This window comes from Arvicola amphibius, chromosome 13, assembly GCF_903992535.2.
Source record: "Arvicola amphibius chromosome 13, mArvAmp1.2, whole genome shotgun sequence".
Classification (NCBI taxonomy): domain Eukaryota; kingdom Metazoa; phylum Chordata; class Mammalia; order Rodentia; family Cricetidae; genus Arvicola; species Arvicola amphibius.
Genome location: NC_052059.1, coordinates 39,239,842 through 39,267,767, shown reverse-complemented (window position 1 = coordinate 39,267,767; position 27,926 = coordinate 39,239,842). Strand labels below are relative to the sequence as shown.

General features: G+C 45.7%; 1 protein-coding gene across 4 annotated transcripts; it reads right to left on the bottom strand.

Annotated features, from left to right (window-relative positions):
* Window positions 1-4,000: 4,000 nt before the first annotated feature.
* Slc25a30 (solute carrier family 25 member 30) lies at window positions 4,001-27,202 on the bottom strand. 4 transcript variants are annotated; one of them, XM_038310531.2, is made up of 10 exons: window positions 27,129-27,202; window positions 17,903-18,034; window positions 16,024-16,171; window positions 15,104-15,198; window positions 13,808-13,893; window positions 10,480-10,575; window positions 9,756-9,880; window positions 7,745-7,883; window positions 6,132-6,212; window positions 4,001-5,360 (listed from the first exon to the last, which is right to left on the bottom strand). In XM_038310531.2, the coding sequence occupies exons 2-10, from the start codon at window positions 17,964-17,966 to the stop codon at window positions 5,319-5,321; spliced, it is 876 nt and encodes a 291-aa protein (XP_038166459.1). In that variant the 5' UTR covers window positions 17,967-18,034; window positions 27,129-27,202; the 3' UTR covers window positions 4,001-5,318. The 4 variants fall into 4 exon arrangements, with proteins under 4 accessions (XP_038166459.1, XP_038166461.1, XP_038166460.1 ...); XM_038310533.2 differs by having other exon boundaries at window positions 16,093-16,171; XM_038310532.2 differs by having other exon boundaries at window positions 27,055-27,187.
* Window positions 27,203-27,926: the final 724 nt, after the last annotated feature.

Here is a 27,926-nt window from a genome sequence, read left to right as displayed (position 1 = left end):
TTTATGTTGGTTTAACTTAGCAGTCCATACAGTGATATCTCTCTCATTACATAGCTCCTAACAGTCAAAAATTCAAAGAAAACACAGTGCTGCAGGACAATGGTCTTATATCCTGTCACTTACATTGTATTGCTTTAACAAAATGCTGATTGGCCAGTAGCCAGGTAGGAAGTATAGGAGGAGAAACCAGGTAGGAAATATAGGCGGGGCAATGAGAAGAGGAGAATTCTGGGAAGAGGAAAGATGCAGTCTTTAGTCGTCATCCAGACAGATGAAGCAAAATGAGGACACCTTGCTGATAAAAGGTACCAAGCCACATGGCTAACACAGACAAGAACTATGGGCTAATATAAGTTAATATGGGCTAATAAGAGTTCATAAGAAGCCTGAGCTAATGGGCGAATCAGTTTATAATTAATGTAGACCTCTGTGTGTTTCTTTTGGGACTAAATGACTATGGGACCTGGTGGGACAGAAAATTCTGTCAATAATATATGACATACATAAATAAAATTTTGAAGTAAAAAGTAAATCTAAAGAGTTACAAATAAAAATAAAAGGATGGCTGAGGAGCTATAACATATCAGAGACTAACGAGCCAAGACATTTCAGCGCAACATGGTATCTTGGATTGATTCCTGGAACAGAAAAAGGATAATTGTGGTTAAACTGTAGAATAAAATATGGTTTTATTTAAATAGAATGATTGTAATATAGTTAAGAAAAATGCAATTGCATACAATCCTCTATTGACCAAAGAAAATATTCCAAAGCATTGGTGGACCAAGACCGTTATAGTCATGGAGGGGAAGGGTAAGAACCTGAGGCTTTCTCTATTGTCACAGGCTGTAAGGGAGAGAGCGAATATGTAAAGTCATCGAAACAATGCATCTTGGCATGTGCCTCCACCAGAGGAGCTAAATCCTTGGCCAATGTGTTGTTACCCCTGCTGACAGTTTAATGAGGCCAAATGTGTATAAGAGGCGCTACCATCCAAGCGAGAATTCCACTGTTTGGCGACATCTGAGAGCCACCAGCAGACAGCTGGTCTCCCTGAACTTTACAGCAAATCAAGGGTGTGAGAGCATGTTATTCCTTCTCTTAGGTGAGAGGAGGCACACACACACACACACACACACACACACACCCCTGCCCTTTTACGGAGCAGTGACGCTGTCAGAAATGTTGAAGAAGCACAGTAAGCATTGCCACTCGATAGCCAGAAGGGTACGCCTAATTAATGACCTCCACTCCAGTAAAGCCAGATCCTTGACTCTACAGGAAAAGAATTTCAGGACAACACAAGGTGAATAAGATCACCACCAAGTCTATCATGGCATAAACTCAATCCCGAGTCCACACTGGAAGAGAAGTGACCTCCACGAGTTGTCCTCTGACCTCCCCAGGATGCTGTTGCACACAAGCTTCTCTCTCACACAACATACACACATAAAATAAATGGATGTAAAAAAAATCTGGCAAATGAAATTATAAAGCGGTTTCTGGAACACTGTTTGGGATTAGGGATGAGAGCAGTACTCTCACAATTGAACTCAAGACCTCCACCATTCTGGCCCTAAGCGGGGATGGTTCACGTTTAACATCTTGAGGTGCTGTTAGGAAAAGAAACATTCTCTGCAGTCAAGCCTGACTTGATTCATCGTGCTGCAGTCTCTTGACGCTCAGATGGCAGGAAACACTAACCAGACCTGAAGATGAAGGGTTCTTCCCCCACCATGTCCAGATAGATAGAGGCCATCTATCTGGCCTCTAGTCTGAGTCATGTGACAAGGATGGACGTAAGTCATATTTATGATGCTCACTGTACAACACCAAGAGTGAACCCTAAGATGATAAGCTATGGGCTCGGGTAACATGGGGTACCAGTGCAGGTTCATCAGCTGTAATAAGCACACCGCTCTGGTGCGGGATGCAGATGATGCAAGGCGGAGGGGAAGTACAGGAACGTGAGTACCTTCACTAGCTTTCCTGTCAAACCAAATGCTCTAAGAAATATATCCATTAACTAACAAAGCTCCCCTCTTTCACCTAGTTCTTAATGAAACATTGCATGTAGCTCAAATGTTAAGAAAATGGACATCTGCAAAATTTTTTTTAAAAATATTTATTTATTATGTATACAATATTCTGCCTGCAGGCCAGAGGGAGCACCAGACCTCATTACAGATGGTTGTGAGCCACCATGTGGTTGCTGGGAATTGAACTCAGGACCTTTGGAAGAGCAGGCAATGCTCTTAACCGCTGAGCCATCTCTCCAGCCCCTGCAAAATCCTTTCAAGCAACCAAAAAGCTGACCAACCAAATCCATACTTAGTTTTGTTGTTTTCTGTGAAACAAGTGTCCCTGTCTGGTCCAGCCAACCAAGCTCCTGCTTCTAGCAGCATCTAGCACTGGACACAGGACCAGCGGGCTGTGATTGGCGTTGCGAATGTTGAGCCCGCCTTACCAAGCCAGGCTCGCGACCAAGTTCACTCCCCTCTGCTAACCCACAGAGTACTTCACAAAATGATGGCAGGGCGATATCACAAATACAGTGCCAAGAGTAAGTTGATCCGCTAACTTCTCCATGCAGAGAGAAGAAGAACACATGACTGCTTTCACAAACACAGCTCCTCCCCCAGCCTCTGGACCCTCTTGTCTTTGTCTAAAGGTGTCTGTTTATGAAATAACCATGAGCATTGTATCGTTATATATTATTTCAGTTTATTAAATAATAAAACAAGGTTTATGCCACACAATCCAACCATGTATAAAGAGCTTGAAATAGAAAAGCCTGTGGAAAATGTATATTCTTTACATAGCACGTACTATTTACAGCAGATGAATAAATACAGAGAACAGGAACCATTTTTACATTCCAGATCACAGCATCAATGACAAACACAATTTCCTTCAACTTAGTTACAAAAACTTGAAATAGTCTTCACGATACTTAAGCAAAATGCCAAGCGGAAGTGTTACGGCCACATCCGTATCACCAAGTGCTTTAAGTTGTGTCTGGGTTAGGGACATCAACAACTGTGCTAACGCCAGGGGGACAGGCAAAGCAGGTGAAGACCCTGTTACATAAGGCACTTAATTTAGTAAGCTGACACCACCCTTGTCTTAAAATACTGCAATGTTGCCTGAAAACATGTGAAGTTTACACTGAAGCTTAAGTTTCTTTTCATCCAGGTACAGACACATACATAAGTTGAATAAATTTATAATACTGACATTTACTCTTTACATGATCTTCAAAATGGACCTGTACTACCTTTTTTTTTTTTTTTTTTTTTTTTTGCTTTTTCCGCCAGTCGGTGGTGGTACATGCCTTTAATTCCAGCACTTGGGAGGCAGAGGCAGACAGATCTCTGTCAAAAAAAACAGGCCGGGCGGTGGTGGCGCACGCCTTTAATCCCAGCACTCGGGAGGCAGAGGCAGGCGGATCTCTGTGAGTTCGAGACCAGCCTGGTCTACAAGAGCTAGTTCCAGGACAGGCTCCAAAGCCGCAGAGAAACCCTGTCTCGAAAAACCAAAAAAAAAAAAAAAAAAAACAAAAGTTCCAGGACAGCTAGGGCTACCTGTTTCAAAAAAAAAAAAAAAAAAATCAACAAAAAGTGGTTTGAGAAAAATGCAGTCCTTTCAACTCAAAGCCTCTATGGAGTCAGTCTATCGCTTAAGGGAATGTTCAGGTCAGAAGGGAAACAGCTCTAACACACAGCGGAGGAGCCTGGCCAGCAGCAGCGTGGGTCCTCTACTGCCATCTAGTGGCGTACTAGGGACTTGTGAACTTTCTTCATCTTTTAAGCCATCTGCCCTCTGTGACGATTTCGTCTTAGCTTTTACGTTTAGAAATCAAACCCAGCTTCACTAGCTGTTTTCCAAAGAAAACATTAATAAAGAAGCCAAGGTGAAAATGTACGAGAGAAAAAAAAGCACTCAACCCTCAGGAGAAGGAAATCCTCACGCTTCTGCCTCGAAGAGGAAGGGGTCCTAAGGGGAGAGGTGAGAAATAAACCTGGCATCGGCCCGGCTTAGAGTCCCAGTTAGCACTGAGACTTCCACAGGGTACACCTGACGGGACTGGGCTCCCTTCTAGAAATAGAAAGCTCTTGGCTCTTAGAGACATCTTCTGCTTTGAAAAGTATAATAGGTTTCATCAGTCTCAGAAGAAATAAAAATAGGTAGCCAGGCGTTATATACCTGTTATCGGAAAGGAGATAAACAAAGGCGCTAAAGTCATCAGTTTGGGTTGGGGTGGGGTGGGGGGCTCAGTGTGTGGCAGATACCCAGAATGCACAAGGGTTTGATCCCCAACATCACAAAAATTAAAGAAGAAAGAAAATAAATATATATTTTTTTAATTTCAAGGAAGTTAACTAGGAAATCTCAGATAAAGGTTATGAAACAAACCCACCCTGAGCTAAAGGAAAGGCTAGAAGTCTGGAGGCATCCCTCTTCCGGTCATTAGCAACTAAAATCTGCACCTGCAATGCTACTCAACAAGGCCTTCCTCAGAACCCCATGGTACCTCAACTGTTTACGTAAACACACTCCCGTTTCACGTGGCAGTCTCGGTAGTTTTCCCTTCATCTGACACCGACTTCACTAAGCATGATTAGCCCCATGTGATCAACATGGAAAAAATAAACTTTGCTAAAAATCATAGGGCAAATGGCTAACGGTCGAGCCTTCGGAGGGTTAACTTCATTTACTGTAAGTGAAGGATTCTGCCCGATCAGAAACTATAAAGCAGTGAATGTTCTAAAAATCTATTTCCTGCAGTGACAGGGTCAGTGCACCGCACAGGTCTAGACCTTAAAAGTCCAAATGTAAAATCTCTTCAGCTGATGGGAAACCTAAAAAGCTCTCAACGGTCGAGGAATAATACTAGCCAAGGTGGGGGGGGAGGGGCGGGGAGGAACACGACACTCATTCACAACGGAGCCTTCTCACAGCTGAAGCCCAGAGGCAACAAAGCGGCTCTCCCAGAGGAAACTGCACACGGTCCTGATCTCCCTGCAAGTTTTCTACAGCAAGAAACATGTATTCTGTACATTATCTCGGGTGTCAAAGGGCACTTCCACGGTAAAGACTATAACACGCGAGGACACGTTACGGTTTAAGTCTCCGAACACGGATGAAAAAGCGCCCGGTGCCAACGCATGACAATCTGAAGAACCCGGTCTTCACCATCCTAGTGCTCCCTCATCCTAGAAGCTGTGATGTGCGGGGAGAAGCAGCCAGAAGCACAGAAGGTTCTACCATCGCCGATGCTGGCTTTTCAGAAGAACGTCTCGCGTGGCACCGACTAGTCACATGTCCAGTTTCTTCAGCTGCTCGAACGTCAAAAAGAACTATGGTTATGGGTTAAGGATGCCAAAAAAAAGTCATGTTACCAAGCCCGACACATAGAGTGGACAGACAACCTCGCTTCTCTGCTGGTCAACACCTGCAGACAGCTTGCCCGAGGACACCATCCCACTTGAGTTCCATGTCCAGCCTCAGGCTGCCTCCCCAGGTGTTGCCCAAGGGCAGCTCAGAACAGAGAGCGGAGCTGAGACCTACAAACCCCTCAGCCTCGGGCTCCTCAGGAATGATATCCACTCTCATCAGCAAAGACCTCACGGGGCAGAGTACCACAGAGCCCCAGGAAGCTCTTCTCTGGCATTTCTCCATCAACAAAGAAAGGGGATGTGAACCCAAGCACCCCACCTCGAACGTCTTTCCATGTGTGCTGACCTGCCCCTCCTGACCTGACACCTGGCTGTCACTTCCAGAGCTAAGTCCCGCCCATGTTCAGTAAGTGACCTACAGTAAACATGCTTACACACTGATGGCACCTACATCCTTCCCCGGGAGAGCAGGAGACATAGCAATCACATCACTCTGGAATTACAGATGACTGTGATCACCGTGTGGTTGCTGGGACTTGAACTCAGGTCCTCTAGAAGAGATGCCCATACTCTTAACAGCCCAACCTTCTCTCCAGTCCAGAGTGGCTATTTCTTAGAATCAGAGGAACTCAAATGGACAAGAACTTACTTCTACATTTTAATTTGTAAACAAAACAAACAATATTCTTTGGTTATAACCTTTTGTAGATCGACCACAACAAAAAAGGATACAATGATATTCCAAGGACCAAGGCGCAACCAATTTGGCCAAAAACCTTTATATAGAGCAAAAAAACCTTCATTCTTCCATGTCTATTAAAAAGAAAACAAAAAAGTTAACTTCCCATTCTCCAATTATGTCAAATGCATCAATAATGTATCAAACTGATACACTTTTTAGTCAAAATTAAATCCCAAAGTTGAGGATGCCACCCCCCACCCCCAACCTAAATGGTGGAAAGAACTGAATCCCACAGTTGTCCTGACTGAGCCTGGGGAAACGCAAGCCTGTCAAAGTGGTCTTTCCCCTCAGTTGTGGCAAAGAGCAGCAGCCCACCCTGCTGCTCAGGGCACCACCTTGCTCTGCCCCAGCACAGCCCACTGTAAGGCTGGGAGTGCTGACGTACAGCCAGCTTGTGTGTTGTGCCCCTAAAGGCCATGTGTCACACAGGAGCTGCAGTTCCTAGCAGAATGACCTGTTGGCTGCTGGAGGCAAGGCATTCAGAAGATGGGGAAATGCTGCCATTGGTCTTTGAAATTTCCTGAGACCTATTCCAATCTAGATGCAAGGATATAGAGAAACCAAATGCTTGAGTGGACTCAACAGGCTTTGGGTGATGCCATTTACAAATGACAATATTCATTTGTTTGCTTTTTGAGACAGAGTAAATAGACACAAAATAAACATAATTTTAAAAAAATGTAAAGCAGAGGGCTGGAGAGATGGCTCAGTGGTTAAGAGCACTGGCAGCTCTTCCAGAGGTCTGTGTGTTCAATTCCCAGTAACCACATGGTGGCTCACTGCCATCTATAATGGAATCTGTTCTGGCCTGCAGGTATACATGCAGATAGAGCATCATACACACACACACACACACACACACACACACAGAGAGAGAGAGAGAGAGAGAGAGAGAGAGAGAGAACACATACATATATATAGCTTATATATACATAAACTATTTTAAAAATGTAAAGCAATCCTTGAAGACTAAGAGACATTAGCATTATGCTGAGACCTGGAGCAAGCATCCCTAAGCTTTGGCTGCTGCTGACCTAGTAGGGAAGCCGAACCCTTTCCTCTGCTAGAACCAGTACTTAAGCTGCGGTCGGATTGATGCTCTCCTGTGAGTAACATCTGGACAGGATACTTACTCCAGTTGGACCCAAGAGGGAAGAGGTCCACTTTGGAAAGGGAGAGTTTTGTGACCACAGAAAATATTACTATTTTAGCAACCTTCCTAGCAGGGGAAAAGTATGTGGAAAATGAACTTTATAAAAATTTATCTAGGTCTTGGACTTTCAACCCTAGCGTGGTTGAAACCATGACAACCAAAAATGTCATGTCATACCAGACATGGTGGCACATGCCTTTTATCTCAGCAGAGGCAGGTGAGTCTCGGTCTACACAGCAAATTACATGCCAGCCAGGGCTGCATAACTAAGACTCTGTCTTAAAATTTAAAAAAAAGTGTATGTTATATGTATTATAATAGATATGTATCCCCAAGGGCTCTATGGTCTTACCAATCATCATAGCTTAGTTACTTCAATGTGTGTGTGTGTGTGTGTGTGTGTGTGTGTGTGTGTGTAGCTCACAATCCTGCACAGACACTCATTCTCACCTGCAATAGGCAATCCACGGTACCTTTGTAGCCAGAGCATCCACCATCGCGAAGGACCCTCTGATTCATCATGCGTGTCCTCACAACATCAACAGGGTTGGAGGCCAGAGCCCCCACCAGACCACAGGTGAAGCTTGAGCTATGGAGAAGACAAGAACTCCCACTCAGCGACAGCTACACAGGCGGGAAACAAGACAGCTTCCTCCCAAATTACCTTCAATTAAAGAGCTGGACCAAGAATGAGGTCCACGGGACTGGAGAAGGCTCATCTGTTAAGAGCACTTGTTCTCACCGAGGACCCAGGTTCAGATCCCAGAACCCAAACAGTGACGCACAGCCATCTGTAACTCCAGTTCCAGGGTACTGATGCCCTGATCTGTGCAGGCACCAGGCATTTACACAGTAAATACACACACACACACACACACACACACACACACACAAACAGGCAAAACACTCATACATGTAAAAATTAAGTCTAAAAATAAATAAAGCACAAGATCCTCTCACTGCGTATCCCCCACGGGGTCTTAAGTTCTAGTAGACTTTCAGTCCCACTAGACTACCATAGGCCACACTCAGAATCATTGCTAAACTGGGTTGTATCTAGCCAATACTTATCTGTGTACATAACCTAATTTATTTAATTTACTGACTTACATAAATCATAAAACAGAATGGTTATACTCTCACTTCCTTGCTGAAAAGTCCTAAGCTGAACTTCGTGGAGCTCATCTGTAGGCCATTTCCTCTTCTCTGGCCTGAACACTCCTGCGCACACTGCAGATGCGGCTCTAGAAACCACAGTTCACCGTGCTGCTCTGTTCCTCAACAGTTCCTTTTCTTTTTTGGCTTTTTGAGACAGGGTTTCTCTGTGTTACAGCCCTGGCTGTCCTGGGACTCACTCTGTAGACCAGGTTGGCCTTGAACTCACAGAGATCCTCCTGCCTCTGCCTCCTAAATGCTGGGATTAAAGGCGTGCACCACCTGCCTGGCTCCTGAACATTTCTTCTGTTCAAACCATACACCACTGAACTGAACTCTCCTGCAGTTTTATTTTATCAGTATCCGTCAGCTCAGAGGTTTCTACCTCCGTGTTCCTCACTTGCCGACTCGCTCATTCTCTGTTGTGGGGGTTGTTTTGTTCACACTAAGGTTTGTCCATTATTTGCAGCATACAAACTCTGCCCACTAGATGTAGATAGTGCTCCCCCTAGTGGTGAAACACAGTACACTGGCCACACTTGCCTAAATGTCCCTGTCCAGACCAAGTCACTGAGCCCACCGATGGATTAAATGGTCTATGCTGTGTTCGTATATCCTGTAGTAATTAAAAACAAATGGAGGGCAGAGAGATGGCTCAGCAGTTAAGAGGATATAGTGTTCCTACAGAATCCAAGTTAGATTCCCAGCACCCATATCCGATGTTCAGGACGGCCTGGGACTGCAGCTCTGGGGCTCTGACCTCATCCCTCTGACCTCCGCAGGCCTTTGCACCGTGTGCACAGACACAAACATGAACAATCAGAAAAAGCTAAAACTGTAAGAACAGACATGGAAATATATTTGGGATATGTTGTCATGCTTTTAAAAGCAGTGTGATGTTTTTGTGCAAACACACTGTTTGCACACATACAGGTACATATCTGTTAACAACAGCTACCTATGTGAAGGCATAAAGACTTTTATCTGGTCGTGTTCGACTTCTGTATTATGATTTTTCAAATAAGAAAGTATAATACTATTAAATTCTTTCTCTAAAACTTCCATAAATTTATACAAAAATTTCACCCCAAGGTAATGCATACCTAAAATATTAATTTTTATTTTTTTTCTCAAGACAGCATTTCTCTTTGTAGCCCTGGATGTCCCTGGAACTCACTTTGTTGACCAGGCTGGCCTCAAACTCACAGAGATCCGCCTGCCTCTGCCTCCCGAGTGCTGCTGGGATTAAAGGCATGCGCCAAGACCGCCCAGTTAAAATATCAAATTTTAAAATCCATACACATACAGAAAATGCGTAGAGACGGTGTCCCCCATCAGGCCTGAGAGAATCAGGTGCTTCTTGGTGATGTCGTAGACTGGAAGTTCCACACCGACAACAATGGCAGCCCTCTGAGCTGTGAGGGACACGCCCTGGGTAGAAACATGAATAGGAACATGATTTCCACATCCCTCCAGGGAACGCCAGGGTACGGGGCTCTATCCCACCCGTTACTAGTTCTGTTATCAGGTAGGAGAGGGGAGTAACAGAGTAAAGCACCACCAAGTCAGAACTCAAGAGTCAACTCCTGGCCAACCGTGGCTTGGACAAGCCATCCTCAAAGCCCAGTCCCTGCCACGCCGAAGGATCACACCCATGAGTCAGGACTCATCAGGCTCCTAGGAGATAGCACTCTACATTGGCACTTGCCTGACCATAGACTTCACCTAAGCCATGAAGCTGTGTAGGTTAATCACCCAGTGGGAAGGGGACCCGGGGACATCGAAGAACCAAAACAACAAAATGCAAACATCAAATAAAAAGAGCTCGGCTGTTTACCAAAACCCCTTGTGTGCACTATCTGAGGGGCAGCTGGAAACCACAACGCACTCCTCACGTTCCCATTTTAAAGGTGAGTTAAGAAGGAAGGCGTCTTCAAAGGGAGAAAGTGGCGTTCCTCTTACTCCAAGATGACACTCAGATTAAAACAGTGCGGAGGAAGGGACGGGAAAAGCCAGCGCTCCAGGCTCACCTTCCACAGACCTCTTGTCCCTTCCTGCTGGTAGATGTCAATGAAGTTGCCTATCATTCCTCCTTGAACAGCACTGTTCTGGGCTTGCATTCGGATCTACAGATCGACAGAAGAAGTAATGTGAGAAGGAGACTGGCCTATTCTCCACCCCTCACCACCGGAGACCTAAGAAAATCACCCATCTAGTGCTTAATGGTGCTTGGGGAAAACCAGCATAAATGTGTCTGTAACATTCCCTTCAGATACCCTCGGCAGACCATGGCATAGGTCCTTGTGACACTCCCTTCAGATACCCTCGGCAGACCAATGGCATAGGTCCCTGTGACACTCCCTTCAGATACCCTCAGCAGACCAATGGCATAGGTCCCTGTGATGCTCCCTTCATATGCTCTTGGCAGGCCCTTAGCTACTTCAGCGCTAAAAAGGACTAAGCATCCGAGTATTATCTAGCATCTCTCTCTCTCTCTCTCTCTCTCTCTCTCTCTCTCTCTCTCTCTCTCTCTCTCTCTCTCTCTCTCTCTCTCTCTCTCTGTTGTTGTCTTTTGGGAAGGTTAGGTATAGCCTATTTCTGTCTATGAGTTAGTAAGAAGGAAAAAGAGAGGAATTTTTTTTTCCAGACACAGGGCTTCTCTGCATAGTCCTAGCTGTCCTAGAGCTTGCTTTGTAGACCACTCTGGCTTCAAACTCAGAGTTGCACTAGTGGAATTAAAGGCGTGTGCCACCACAGCCAGCTAGAGAAAGTGATGTTAATATTACTATAACCAGTGAGAGATAACCAGTGCACTCGGCTGCAGTAAATTGCAGCAAGCCTAGTTCTTAAATTGCTCCAAGCCACAATATTTTCCAACTTGTCAAAAGTATGCAAATGAGCCATCGACAGGATGTTGTTACACTTTCTTTTTTTTTTTTTTCTTTTTTTTTTTTTTTTTGGTTTTTCAAGACAGGGTTTCTCTGCAACTTTAGAGCCTGTCCTGGAGCTAGCTCTTGTAGACCAGGCTGGTCTCAAACTTACAGAGATCCGCCTGCTTCTGCCTCCCGAGTGCTGGGATTAAAGGCGTGCGCCACCACCGCCCGGCTCTACACTTTCTTACAGCAGAACTTCCACAGTTCACAGAGCCCAGGAGAGCCACGTGACTGACTGAGACTCCACAGTTATATGAAATGTTCAATAGAGCCCTTTGTCTTAGGAGTAAAGAGGTGGGCTGGGGAGGTGGATCAGTGGTTAAGAGTACTGATTGCTCTTCCAGAGGACCCAAGTTCAATTCCTAGCACCCATACGGTAGTTCAACTATCTGTAACTCCAGTCCCAGGGATGGGTACCAGGCATCCAAATGGTGTACAGACATACATGCAAGCAAAACACCCATACCCATTAAATAAATCAGAGGGAAAAGCAGAATGAAGGACTTCTCATTAAAAAAAAAAAATCAGTATCTTATATTTGTTGAGGGAGCAAATATATTGTCACTAACTTCAAAAGGAACTGTTACTGCCTTACTAACTTAGCTGACTTGGGAAAACTTACCAAAATACAGACACCACCTTTCCTTTTTAAGAAATTAATAGGAGTTGGGCGGTGATGGTGCACACTTGCACTGAGAGGCAGAGGCAGGTGGGTCTCTGTGAGTTCAAGGTCAGCCTGGCCTACAAAGTGAGTTCCAGGACAGTCAGAACTGTCCCACAGAGAAATTCTATCTCAAAAAAAAACAAAAGAAGCCGGGCGGTGGTGGCGCACGCCTTTAATCCCAGCACTCAGGAGGCAGAGGCAGGCGGATCTCTGTGACCAGCCTGGTCTACAAGAGCTAGCTCCAGGACAGGCTCTAAAGCTGCAGAGAAACCCTGTCTCGAAAAACCAAAAAAAAAAAAAAAAAAAAGAAATTAATAGGAGTTAGGCAGTGATGGTGCACACTTGCACTGAGAGGCAGAGGCAGGTGGGTCTATCTTTATGAGTTAGAGGCCAGCCTGGTCTACAGAGAGGACAGCCAGGGCTACACAGAGAAACCCTGTAGGGAAAAAAAAAGAAAAGGAAGAAGATCCATAATAGGAGTATGGATCTGCGTGCTACCCCTTGCCTTTATAGCAGGTATTAAGTACTGTGCACCCAACATGTCATAGTTTGATGCTTGTCAGCACCTATCAGAGTGAAGGCTTCCAGAAGGCAGGGTCCTCCCCTGGTTATTCAGGATGCTATCACACAGTCCAAAGCATAGGATCTTGTTAAATAAGGGATTGGAAAGGGGAGCTTCAGATGGCATTCATGTGGTTTTTTTTTAATTACTCATCATTCCTTTGCCTTAATCCCTTAATAGATTAGTGTCTATTCAGTGTGTTCTCAACAGTTCATCAATGTGTTGCTTCTAATTGTTACAGGTGACATATTTCCATTTGTATTTCCTGGCATAAAGGTAGTAGGAAAGAAAACATGTCAGAAATATTAATGAGGGGGCCAGAGAGACAGCTCAATGGCAGAGAGCACTGGGGGCTTTTGCAGAGGACCTGGGTTCAGTTCCCAGTACCTACATGATGGCTCACAACCATTTGTACCTCCAGTTCTAGAGGATAAGATGCCTTCTTCTGGCCTCTGCAGACGCTGCATACATGGTACACAGTCACGCATGCAGACAAAATACCCACACAAATAAAATAATAAATAAATACATCTTTAAAAAAATATTAACATGAAGCCTAGATTTATGCAATTTTGTACAGTCGCTGCATTTTTCAATGAACTAACACAATAGAGATTTTCTGTAAAAAAACAAAATCAAAAATATATATATATAGACAAAAGGTTTCTTACTGCTTAATCACCAAAATTTTTATCTTTATAATGAATTCTATGTAATAGTAAGCTCATCTGTATCAGTGGAAATCCACTTAGTGGCTTTTTAAAAGTTTGAAATTTAAGACGCATAGTGTAGTGGTTTGAAGAAAGAAAATGGCCCCTATAGGATCACAGAGAGTGGGTCTATCAGGAGGTGTGGCTTTGTTGGAGGCAATGTGTTACTGGGGCAGGCTTTGGGAGTTCTCAGCTCAAGCCAGGCCTCGGTCTCAGTCTCTTCCTGCTGCCCACGGATCCAAATGCAGAGTTCTCAGCTTCTTCTCCAGCATGCCACCATGCATCCTGTCGTGATGAATGGACTAAACCTCTGAACTGTAAGCCAGCCCTAATTAAATGTTTCCCTCTATAAGAGTTGCCATGGTCATGGTGTCTGTTCACAGCTAAGACACTGTTTGCTATATTTGCGGAGTCTCATTATCTGAATGCTGTCCCCAGTTCCAAAAATAAAAATGTGGACTGTGCCTCTATGATGCAGCCAGCACTTACTTTCAAAACGTCAGTTGGATTAGCAATAGCCGAGGATATGACTCCAGACAGAATTCCACACACAACATTGATCAGCAGGGTTTCATCTATAGACAAAGACACAGTGGTTGGCTTTTTGTCCATAGAGTTTTTCCTGTAAATGACTCCAATATAAATTAATCCATTACACTCTACCAGCTCACCTGAACATAAACGTATGCTGTGTGAATCAAGGAGTTAATTTTAAATAATTATCTGCTATTCCTCTTTGTTTTTCCAAATGGGCCTGTAGTGCAACTGCCTTGTATATTCACGCTGATCTCACAGACGTGCGCTGATCCCAGACACACGCTGATCCCACAGACACACACTGATCCCAGACACGCGCTGATCGCACAGACACGCGCTGATCCCACAGACGCACGCTGATCCCAGACACACGCTGATCCCACAGACACACGCTGATCCCAGACACACGCTGATCCCACAGACACACACTGATCCCAGACACGCGCTGATCGCACAGACACGCGCTGATCCCACAGACGCACGCTGATCCCAGACACACGCTGATCCCACAGACGCACGCTGATCCCACAGACGCGCGCTGATCCCACAGACGCGCGCTGATCCCACAGACGTGCGCTGATCCCACAGACGCGCGCTGATCCCACAGACGCGAGCTGATCCCACAGACACACACTGATCCCACGGACACGCGCTGATCCCACGGACACATACTGTTATCACAGCTCTTAGAGTAAGACACACACTCATTTAGTGCCTTCCTGAAAATGGGTGATAATTCAATTTCAGAAAATTTCCGGTTGACAAGTGGAAACGGTACAACATGCAGCTAAGCATCTGAACATCAAGACGAATGACTGCTCCCACCCCTAGCTGAGGAGCTCCTGACAACTGAGGACTTCTGGGGTAGGGAGAGGGCTGTTTTCCTCTAAGAGAACAGATGGTCTTTGTTGGGTCGACCACACCCCAGTGGATGGTCTCACACCCATGAGTACACGGCAGCACAAATTAGTCTCTGGGTCATAAAGAAAATGACCATGATGTTGGGAGAGGGTGAGGAGGTGGGGTGGGCCTGGGAGGAGGCTATTTCAACACACACAGTGGTGAAAACACTCGTACAAAGTTTCTTTCTCTCCGCTCAGGCCGATCACAGTTTGCTTACTCTTTGTACCCAGTCTTTTCCTTAGGGGTCGAAAATTAACCAAATAATTAAAAACCCGTTCCAAAATGTCTGGACTAAAGCAACTACGAACCCACTGACTGTCCCCAGGATGACAGGTTGCCACCCACCTTCTGGGCGTTCCACAGCTAATCGCTTCAAGCTCTGGTAAGTGCCGATCTTGATGGTGCCATAGGAAGCCTGGCGCAGCATCGCAGGGGCAATCCTGTCCCATCGGCATGCAGGAAGACAAAAGCCAGCCTACACGTCAGAAAATCTCAGAAAGACTCAAGCGCAAAGACATAATCTACAGCTAAAATGTCTTAGGTGTCTCTATGTAGTCTTCCCTTCCTGGAGCTCAATAGGTAGGTAGACCAGGCTAGCCTTAAACTCAGGCGCTCTGCCTCCCTAGTGCTGCGATTAAGGTTATGTGCCACCACAACCAGCTTAAAAATGGATTTCTTAACATCGAAAAGGCAACAAAAACACAAGTGGCTCTTGACATCAGAGGTGATTCTGAGGCCTCTGAAAGGAAGCTTGAGACCCCACACTAACCTTTGATGAAAATGCAAATATGGAGGTAATATGCCACTCAAATTAAAATGTGTAGTCACCCCCTTCTGAGTACAAAGAACCCAGGACGGCAGGTACGCGGTCAGGTTGTTTTCCCCTCTCTCTCAAGTTGTTCCCAGTACAATATCAAGTTCAAGCCAGAATCAGCGAACACAAGCCAAATTTTTCCATCCTAGACAACACCCTCTCATGCTCTGGGCAGCCAGCTGTGTTATGTTCATCCCAAGGACACCCTCTGGGAGGTCGTCCAGATCCTCCCTTCTTCCTCCCACGACTTCAAGCTCATCCTTCCACAGGATTCCTAAATCCACCTTCAATACAGCTCTGCAGCGTTTCCAGCTGCTGCCGTGGACTGCGTGATAGCATCCTGAATGAGCAAGGGGAGGGCCCTGTATCCACGAGAAAGAAAATCCACTGTGCTAACCCAGTTAAACACACACACACACACACACACACACACACACGGAAGTGGACTCACCCAGAATACAGCGCCCTCAGCCCTTCTTCTCGACCTATCCTCATCAGTGCGTGCAACATCCCGCGATACCTGATTTCTCGGAAGTTGGCATCGTTTGTCTGGCCTTGGATCTGGAGCCGGGTCTTAGTTAAATCAATTGGAAACGTGCCTTAAAGTGTTAAAGAAAAGAGGTTGGCGGTTTAGCTCAGTGGTAGAGTGCTTGCCTAGCAAGCCCAAGGCCCTGGGTTTGGTCCTCAGCTCTGGGGTGGGGGGTTAAAGAAAAAAATATATCGTCCTAAAAAAAAGTAACATTAAGAAATGTCAGGGCTGGGGAAATAGATCACTTGTGAAGACACTTGCCTTTGAGCATAAAGACCTGAATTTGGTTCCACATAAAAAAAGGTGAGCATGGGGATGTGAAGATAGGGGCTTGCTTGCTGGCCAGGCAGCCTAGCCTACTTAGCAAGTTCAAGGGCAGTGAGAGACTTGCCTCAGAAAAAGAGAGGGGGGGAGGGAGGGGAGGGAGGGAGGGGAGGGAGGGAGGGAGGGAGGGAGGGAGAGAGGGAAGGAGGGAGAGAGAGTGGCTCCAAGAAACAACTCCCAAGGTTGCCTGCTGGCATACAGACACACACACACACATACACACACGAAATCAGCAGCCAGGCACGATGGTACGTACACCTATAATTCTAGAACTCATGAAGCAGAGAGCAGATTAATTTGAGGCTACACAGCAGCATCATGTCTCAAACAAACGAACAAATGAAAAAACAAACTATGTAGTCTTTTATATTTAAAAAAAAGGGGAGGGACCAAAATATTAACAAACCCCCAAAATGAGCAAACATCATTTGTTGTTTTTGTTCTGAGACAAGGTCTCATGTTGCCCATCCTGGCTTCCAACTTGCTACGTTGCTGAAGCTGACCTTGAACTCCTGATCAGCTTGCCCCCACCTCCCAAAATGCCAGGGTTACAGGTGTGTGCTCCCATACTCATTTAAACATCTACTTTTATATAAAGCTGAGGCGTCTGCACCGCTATAGAACAGATAAACAAAATCATTTATACAAAGAGGAAATCCACTTACAACTCCAAATAACTGTATTGTTTATGTAAGAAAAGGCTAAGATTGGGTTCGGTGATTGAATAGAGGTTTATAAAAGTTGATAGAATTTTCACTTAGCAAGAAGAGTTTATAGTCTAAAATGAAACCTGGTGAGGCGGGTAAAGATGCTTGCCACCCAACCTGACCATTTACCCACATGTACAGAATCCATCCTCACACAGCAACCCTGGCTCAGTAAAGTCCAGGCTAACTCATTCAGGGAGAAGACGCAGTCTCTCAAACCCTCCGTTCATTTGCAGAACGTGGGTAATCAGGTGCCTTGCAAGTCAACCGAGACAGGGACATGTCCAAGCCAGTGCAAGACACTTGGGAGCCAAGCTGTCAACAGGTGCTTGACAGAGCCCGGACACAGGAGCAATGCAGTCAGAACCCAGCTGATGACGTTAGAGCCATCAAAAAGCTAGAAAGTGCCTGAGCACAGTCAATCTGCTCTGGTTCAGAGAAGTCCCTGGAGCGTGCCAAACTTCTCTGCAGCCAAATGGGTTAACAGTGGCAAAGTGGATGAAAGGGCAGGGTGACAGGGTCAGTCACTCCAAATGGGAGTCTTGAAACTATCTGGTCAACTTCCTCCCTCCCGCACTGTAAACCCCAAACTGCTAATAAGTAGCCAAAGACCAATCTGTCTAAAAACATATCCCGAGAACACATGTCTCCAGACTGAGGTCATTATTTCACAAGCTTGCATTCTGCATTTGAACACCAAGCAGACCACACACCAAACATGACAGCCTTCACACTTAATCAGGCAAGGCTTCAGCGCCCGGACTCCTTACCGCATTCCGCTGTGATGGAGGCCAGCCCTCCATACACAAAGGGCTTCCAGTTGAGGGCTGACATTCCCCCCGTCTGGTCTCCTTGGAGTTACTCAAACATTGCCTCCCACGGGTCTTCCTCCAGGTTTTGTCCTGAATACAAAAGGGGAAAAGATTTAAAACCAAAAGTCTCAGTCACTGTTCTCTTGCTGTGCAGAGACACCATGACCACTGCGACTCTTACAAAGGAAAACATTTAATTGAGGTGCTTGCATGTAGGTTCAGAGGTTTAGTACAGTATCGTCACGGTGGGGGGCATGGTAGCATGCATGACACCAAAGCAGTAGCTGAGAGCTACATCCTGATTTACAGGCTAAGACAGAAAGACTGGGTGTGGCATGGGCTTTTGAAACCTCAAAGCCGGTACCCCAGTCACACAATTTCTCCAACAAGGCCACACCTTCTAATCCTATCAAACAGTTCCACTCCCTGATGAGGAAGCCTTCAAATACAGGAGCCTATGAGAGCCATTCTTATTAAAACCACTACACATAACTACACACACAGGCAGCTTCTGCTTCAAACTCTATCCAAGGGTTTTATTCAGAGAGCTCCCAAACATCCCCTTCAACAACTGAGTCAAACTTTGCCCCTGTGTCCTAGGCCCTGTGTGGTTTGAATGAAAATGGCCCATAGGTTCATAAGGAGTGGCACTATTAGGTGTGGCCTTGTTGAAGGAAGTGTGTCACTGGGGGTGGGTGTGTCAGTAGGTTTCAAATGCTCAAGCCAGGCCTAATGGGGTTCTCTCTTACTGCTGCCTGCCGATCCACATGTAGAACTCTACGTTCCTTCTCCCGCACCAAGTCTACCTGAATGCCACCATGCTGATAATGTGTGTGCAGTGATGATAATGGACCTCTGAAACTGTAAGCCAGTCCCAATTAGATATTTTCCTTTATAAGAGTGAATATGGCCATGGTGTCTCATCCCAGCAATAAAACCCTAAGACAGGTCGCAAATGAGCAATCTCTAATCTTACCCTTCAGGGCCCTTAGCCTACATTCTGCCAGGCTGACACCCTGATACGTGTGTGCACTTTCAGCACAGCTCAGAAGAGGCTGCTTTCTTATTTTACCTTAGACATCTAATTCCTCATGCAATATAGATTCGCTATTTATTTGCCATTGTCTTAGTGAGTCCCTAAAGGGAAACATTGTATTTCCCTCGGGAATACTAAAATTAGAAACCACTATAAACCTAGATCAAATGAAAACTCCTCATCATGAACAAAATCCTCTTGAAGTGTGTACTCGGTAAATGCCTGCTCACTCCCTCCAGACTGTGTTACAAGCACAGAGGCATGAAGGAAAATCGAGGCAGACCTCAGTCAGAAATACACTTGGTTCTCGCTAACCTCCTATGCTAAGTATTTTCTGCACCAACACCACCATCACCAGAGCAGCCAGCCCAACAAATATTACAGCACAGACTTATTTATATTTACTTCTGGACCATTACACACACACACACACGTAATGTATTGTGATCACATATATTATCCTCCCCCCCATCTTCTGAACCCTTTCTTCCCACCTAGTTTCCCAGAGGCTACATCATTAAAAGAAAATGACACCCCCCCTCCAGTAGCTATTAATAGACACTAGTTCTTCAGGAAGGGAAGGGGCTTCAAAATCTCCTCCTCTATGCATGATGGGAAGTTGAGAATCTACTGCAGGTATCTGTAAAGGCTAGATGCCTATGGCTGCAAGAGCAATGTCATATCTGGATGGCTGTGTTCGTGATATTCTTCACCATCTGGCCCAGAACTTACTGGTCCAGCCAGGGAGGCTGGCCCTCGAGTCCCAAGATTCCACCTGTCTCCACTTTCCCAGCACTGGGCCTGCAGGCATGCACGGCTCCACCTGCCTTTTCACATGGGTCTGGGACTCAAACTCGGACTCTTGGCAAGCATTTCACCAACCAAGCTGTCTCCACAGCCCTCCCCACTGTTAAGCAAGCATCTATGAAATGAACTGAAGGCCCTTACTCTAGTCGCCAAAACTCTCACTATCCCAAAAGGCTGCTCCCACCCCTGCCCAGCTTCTCCGTGACTGGGGGGAAAGCGATGCTATACATCCGTCAGGCACCTGTGTGGAACACGGGCTTCCTTAAAAGTTCAGCTTTGGGTGCAGACCAAGCATCGTGTCATCCCTGTAAACCAGTAAAGTCAAAGAAAAGATGGCCTCAGGGGACCCTGTGATTTACATTCTGTTATAATAGCTGTTTTTCAATATGGCAATATAGTCGAGTCTTCATCCACCTAATTTACGAGTCTTTTTCTACAGTTAAATATGTAAACACGGACCTATGTGGATGGGTATATCTGCACACCCCGGCACACATGCATGCACGCTCACACAATAGCCTCCAAAGAGCCAGCAAAAGCTTATGGTAAAGAGCTACTTACTTTTAATTTTTAGCTATGCTACCATCGCCCATATACTCTCACGCTGTGCCGCGAATTAACTGCCTAGCTTTCTGTTGCTATTTGTGAGCTATCCTTAGTTCTGTAAGTTTTAATATTAAGTATTTTTTTTTCTTCCCTTGGTTTTGGCTTTGGCTCGTCTTGTTCTTGAGGCAGTCGCCTATGCCAAGCAGACCTGGAACTTACTAAGCAGATAAAGATGGCTCTGAACGTCTGGTCCTCCTGCTTCCTGGAATTATAAGTATGCATCACTACACCTGGCTTTATGCAGGGCTGAGGATTAAACCCAGGTTCCTGCATGCTAGGCGTGATGGCTAATCCTAGTTGTCACCCTCACCCACCTAGGAAGAGGAAACCTCTACTGGGAATTGGCCTGTGGTTATGTCTGTGCAGTATTTGACTAACTGATGCAGGATGGTCCAGCCTACTGTGAGAAGTACCATCTCTAGGGAGGAGGGCCTGAGCTACGTAAGAAAGGTAGCAAGCTGAGTATGAGCCAGAAGCAGGCCAGCAGCAGCGTTCCTCTGATTTCCGCCTTTACTTCCCTTGATGGTAGAGTGTAACCTGTCAGATGGAATAACCCCTTCCATCCGTGTTTATCTCATAGCAACATAAAGGAAGCTAGCACGGTAACTGGTACCAGGAATGGGTGTTACTGTGACTTACCCTACCATGGTTTTTTGGGGGGGAGACTATAGAAGTGTTTGGAACTTGGGACTGTTGAATACTCAGATTTTAGAGAGGGTGCTATGAGAGCTTTGGAAGATAATGCAGACAATGAAGGCCTGGCTTGGGGACATTTCAGAGGGAAGCAAAGACTCTATTAGGGTCACTCATGTGATATTTTGGCTTAGGAATCTAGTTGTCGATCAGCCAAGGCTAAAGAATAAAGAAGCAGCTTGATTACCAAGAGACCAACCCTGCTGAAGTGAAGCTCTGGGACAACAGACGCTGGTCATCTGGGCTGAAGAATCAGCTGCGACTAATAAGAGATCAGCCTCACCGATGTGAAAGTCGAGGAATTATTTCTCTAGGGTCAACGCACAAGCTGCAGTCTGGGAAGGCCAAGACTGCTGCTCAAGCTGCCCGTGGGAGCTTGACAATATCTAAGGGTCACCCACATGGCTTTGAGAGCATAAGAGGCAAGATCGAAGGGGACTAGAGAGCAGCTGAAGCTAAGCAACATCCAAGAGAGGCCACTGGTGAAGGTCTAATCTCATTTTCAGTGGACGCTGGGATCCTGGAGATGTCAGGCCTGTGGAGTATCTGCCAAGGTCAATGGCAGGTGTGGAGTTGAGCTGGCCTGCGCCTACAAGGCGAGCTGTGTGCGCTGCAGAAGGCACAGCTGGGGGAGTGGGGCTGCCCAGGCTGTTGGGAACGGAGGATCATGAATGAATGCCAGATACTGGACACTGAGCTCCACAATCTAGATTCTGGGTTTGCCTTGATCTGACTGTAACTATGCCCCAGTTCTCTTGGAATAAGAAAGTAAATAACCTAGTTTTTGTTTTACAGGAGCCCACAGTTAAAGGACTTTGAACTTTTAAAGAGATAGGGAACTTTGAAAGTGTTACAATTTTTTTTTAAAGATTGTGGTACTTAAAAGAATAAAGATGGCTTATATTTACAAAAACCCAGAAAACCTCAGGAAGGTGGACATGCATCCAAGTTAAAAAAAAAAAAAAAAAAAAAAAAAAAAGGCCCTTCTGGAGGCTGGCTGTCAACGGGTGTGTTCTAGGCTGTGCTGACCATGGCAAACCACCAGAGGTTCAGTTATCTCGGGCTGTAATCTGTACTCACTAAACTAACCCATGTACATCTGAGCTCTCTTAGGCAGGCTCTCCCCATGCATGTTCTTTAACCTTCCTGTGAGGAACGGTTTTTCAGTGAGCCCCAATGCTATATGGCAAAGATCAAGATGGAGATGGATGTGTCTGGCGAGTTTCTCAACTTGAGAACTAGGAAAGGAAAGGGATTACCACTCTGCAGACAGCCAGAGTCGAGGGGTGGCTGCAGATCACTTCCCATCATGCCCTGTGTCTGGCTGGACTCTCGAAATCAGACCAAAACCCAGCGACCAGTTCTCTCTGCTGCATCATAAACACAACGCAGGTCAGACGTCATTATGGCACATCTGACGCCAGGCATGGTTATACCTACACTTTCCACACAAAGGACGGGAGTCAGTCCTCACAACCCGTGAGACAAACTTCACAATTAAAGCAACAAGGCTCAGAAAAGCAAAGCAACTCTTTATTCATGGCAGGGCACCCAAGCGAGTGTCTCGCTGAAGGACTGCATGGCCTTTCGTCTTCAGACCACTCTGCAGTCACACAGTATCTTCCAAGGCTGTTAAATACATATGCATGTGTGTGTGTGTGTGTGTGTGTGTGTGTGTGTGTGTGTGTGTGTTTACTGAAGACTGGAGGACGTAGCTTGGTGACACAGCACTCATCTAGCATGTAGAAGGCTCAAGGTTCAAACTCTAGCGACACCACCAGATAGATAGATAGATAGATAGATAGATAGATAGATAGATAGATAGATGATAGATAGATGATAGATAGATAGATAGATAGATAGATAGATAGATAGATAGATAGATAGGATAGATAAACAGGGGAGTAGAATGATAGCTGTATGATTTGGGGAGACAATATATTTTTTTAGACAAAATATATTTTACAAGAGGTAAAAATCTTTTATTCTAAAAAATATTTTATGAATGAAAATATCTATGCAAAGGAACCTTAAAGGTTCTCCCTGAACTTAAGATGCTCACCGTCACCCATTCCACTATATCATGTTTTGCTGTAGGAAGTCTTATAGCCAGTGGTTACCCGCCCACTGGGGCGTGGCCTCTTACATATGCCAACTTTTCCAAAGCATCATGTTCTTAGATCCAAATCCTGAAGTCATACCGTTAAGATGTCCATTCTGGTCTAGACTGGCAGCCCATATAATGAAATGTCTCTCTGTATTTAGCTCCTTTACAGTCAAAAATTTCAAAGAAAACACAATAAAATACATAATCCAGACTCTCTGTGAATTTTCCATTTTTACGTGGCTTATTTTTACTCTATCACTTTACTTCTTTTAATCTATAACTATCTGTAGAGCATGCGTCCATTCTCTCTCTCTCTCTCTCTCTCTCTCTCTCTCTCTCTCTCTCTCTCTCTCTCTCTCTCTCTCTCTCTCTTCCGGTTGCGGGATTTGGTTTCTGATCTCCGTTCAAGCAGATTTGTGAGTTTACCCCTAAATAAATAACCATCTATTTCTCAATTCTGAGTTAGTGTGGGGTTTCTTTTAAGCGTCCTTCCACAATGTTTTAAGTTAATTGCCATCTTTTCACCTGACTTTATTTGTACAACTGTAAAGAATGTAAAGAGAGGTCATTAAAACAGAGAACTTGGAAAAAGACTAAATAAAACAAAATAGGACAATATGAAATTAAGACTTCTTTTCATAAAGAGTGAAAAGAGCCTGCAGAATCAGAGGGGAAAATCTTCGTCAACTACCTATGAGACAAGGGACTGATATCTAGAATATAAAAGGAACTGCAAAAACTAAAAACCAAATTCAACCAATAAATGAGTTACTAGGCTGGATAGCGGGTTCAAAAGAATTACAAAAGACCAAGAGACACCTGAACAAGCATTCAACATCCTTAGACATCAGGTAAATGCCAACTGCCTTGAGATGGGTCCCTTTAATTCCAGCACTCTGGGAGCAGAGGCAGGTAGGTGGTTCTTTGTGAGTTGAAGGCCAGCCTGGTCTACGCAGTTCCAGGACATCCTGAACTACCTAGTGAGAACCTGTCTTAAAGAAACAGAACAAAAACAAAAGCAAACTAAAACTGCTTTGAGGTCCCATCTCAGACAGAATGGCTGCCTTCAAGAGAACAAATGAGGACAGCAAGATGGCTTAGTAGGTGAAAGCACTTGTCATGGGGCCTGAGAACCTGAGCTCAGTCCTGGAGATCTACAGCAGACCTGAATTCTAAGTTATTCTCCGACTCTGCACCTGCACTGTAGGTTCTCTGATACATGAGAGGCCACGTACACACACACACACCACACACACACCACACACACACACACCACACACACACACACACACACACCACACACACACACCACACACACACACCAAACACACACACACCACACACACACACACCCCACACACACACCACACACACCACACACACACCACACACACACACCCCCCACACACACACCCCACACACACCCCACACACACACACCACCACACACTCACACACACACCACACACACACACACACCACACACACACCCACACACTCACACACGCACACCACACACCACACACACACCACACACACACCACACACACACACCACACACACACACACCACACACACACACACACACCCACACACACCCCCACACACCCCCCCACACACACACACCACACACACACACACCACACACACACACCACACACACACACACACACCACACACACACACACCACACACACACACACCACACACACACCACACACACACACACCACACACACACCACACACACACACACCACACACACACCCCACACACACACACACACCACACACACACACCACACACACACACCACACACACACACCACACACACACACACACACACACACACACACACGCACACACATTAACTTTAAAAAGACAACAAATGCTAGCGAACATGTATCTAAAGGGCAAATCTCACTCCCTGCTGGTAGAAATGTAAATCTGTGTAGCCACTGTGAAATTCAGTATGGAAGGAGGTCTTTAAAAAAAAAAATAGAACTACCATTTGATCCAGCTTAGGTCTATACCCAAATGACTCCACATTAACATAACATAGAGATACATGCACATTCATGGCCATTGCTACTCTGTTACAATAGCCAGGAAATAGAACCAATCTAGAAGTCCATTAGATGAATGGATATAGATGTGGCCCATGCCTGACAGGAGGGGCACACCTTTAGTCCCAAGCCCTTGGGAGGCAGAGGGATTTCTGAGTTCAAGGCCAGCCCGGTCAAGTTCTAAGCTAGGTAAAGCTACACAGTGAGATCCTGTCTTAAACATAACAAAAATAAGTGGAAAAGAAAAGATAAAGGAAAAAAAAGTGATCCACATATAACGTGGAATTTTACGCACCCAATAGAAAATATATAATCATGCCATTTGCAGGAAATGCATACAATTGAAAATTACTATATTAAACAAAAATCCAAGACCAGAAAGACAAATATTGCAAGTTTTATAATTGTATATGTATTTATTTGTGGGTGCATGTGTGTGTATACAGTTCATGATACTAGAAAGAAGATCATGAGAGGGGAGGAAGAGACCCTAAGGGAGACAAGAAATAGGGTGAAGGAGTATGGGAAACAAGAAAGCAAAGGGGCTCTAGCTAGGGAAGAAAGGGAGCCAGAGACAGGGAGTGGGGGGGGGGCAGACGAATGAATAACAGCAATGACGTCATCGAGAAACTCACTGCTTTGTATGCTCATTTTTTAAAAGTTGATACTTGCTGCAAGTCCTTCTAAGAGCGTCCCAAGTTTCTCTTATATAATTATAGATCATTTTCATTTTGGTGTGTCCTTTCAGTCTACAGCCTTAAAGTGCAATCACACACTCTACCCTTTCCTGTTCTCATAAACCTCTCCCGTTACACTGTCTTTTCTTAAGCATTTCCTATTCCCTATCCTTTTTTAAAACTACACAGCGAGGAACTGAGAGAACAGCTCAACGGTTAAGAGTACTGGCTGCTCTTCCAGAGGATCAGGGATCAATTCCCAGCATCCATATCAAGACGCTCACACCTGCTTCAAACTCCAAGGATCTGATGCCCTCTGGCTTCCTGCACACATGTGGTACACATAAACTCACACACAAACACATAAATAAAAATAAATCTTTTTAACAAAAAAAGCGCACAGAGAAAAACAAATTCAGCACAGACATATGGAATATGGGGTTTTAAGAACACTTTAGAAACCGGTACCATTTCACATGAGTTTAACTGAGCCCGTGTTACAAAAGTTGGCAGCGCCAATGCCAAGATCAAAATTCATGCCTTTCAACTTTACACTACGCATCTCCGAATGTAGAATCTGCAAGGACGTTCCAGCATTGTTTTGCTATTCTTAGGCAAGAAGAATCCTGACTATTGCGAGTGTTTAGCCTGAAAATACACCCCAAAAGGCATTAACACGTTTTAATAACTTCTCGAGCAATTCATTTGACAGGTTCTTGCGAACCCGGGAAGCAACCCTGGCTTGTTCTACAAACAATTGTGTGTGTGTGCCTTAAAGGAGATGGAATTGTTTATTATTCGTTATATTTAGCAACGCTGAACATTGAACCCAGGACCCTGAGCTAAAGAACTCAACCACTGGGTTACATCGCCAGTCCTCCACCAGCAATTCAGTGGGTGGTGAGCCCTTTCCCGGTACTGAACTCGCGGGTGCTGAGGCTGAACCGTCTCTGCCCACGGGATGGGAAGAAGTGCCGCAGCCAAGGGTGCAACCGCTGAGCCTCCCGGACACCCCCCTCGGCCATCCCATGCGGCTCCTGCAGAACCACCCGAACCCCGGAGCGAGCCCGGGCCCGAGAGCCTCGTGCCCACCGAGCGCAGCCCGCGAACGCCAACGCACTTCAGCCAGGTGCAAACCCGCCACAGCGGTTCTCCAGCTGGGTCCTCTAGGCAGCAGCGTGGCCGGGAACTCACCCAGCGGCGTAGCTTCTCCTCCCACTCCTCCGAGCCGGTGCAGCCGCCAGGGAGCAACTCCGGGCGGGAGCGGAAGAAAAGGCCGCCGAGCTGCGGGCGCGGCCCAAGCCAGGGTGAGGCTCCGCCCACATCCCACAGGGCACGCCCACATCACGTTCTCATTGGGCACTGACGACACCGGCCCCTCAAGGCCACGCCCCCCGCCTGCAGTCGCCCCTGCCCAGGAAGAGCGGTCTCAGCAGAAGCTAGTCTGGGAATCTCAGGCTCTCACTAGTGGGGACCGCTCGCCACCACTTTGCAGCCTGCCATCTGTGAAAAAGAAAACAGGAAGTCATAGAGCCAAAGAACTCTTCTCCAGAGGCGTTTCTCTGCGTCTCCTGGAGCCTCCGCCGTCGCAAAGACATCATCTTGCACTTACTATTTCTACCCTTGAACTTTATAATTTGAGACGTGAACTGAGAACCCTTTACGCAGAGTCACCAAACGCTAGCATTTCGCAACTCTTACCTTCTTTCTGGCTGTCTATTCCTCCCACACCGAACTCTTGAAAAGTCGCCACTTATCACCTACAAGAAACGAAACTGAACACGTTTTCCGTCATATCCCATATACTACCACGTTTATAGCTCCTTTGCTTTCTCAAAAGGTCGTAGACACGTGCACACATTAAATTCAGGAGCTACTGAAAATTAGCCCGATGCCTTTGAATTAACCTCTCGTAAACTTCTTAGTTTAGCCCAGCTCTAAATTCTTCTTAACTTTGGCATATTTGCGGTCCAGACCAATTGTCTTGTTATG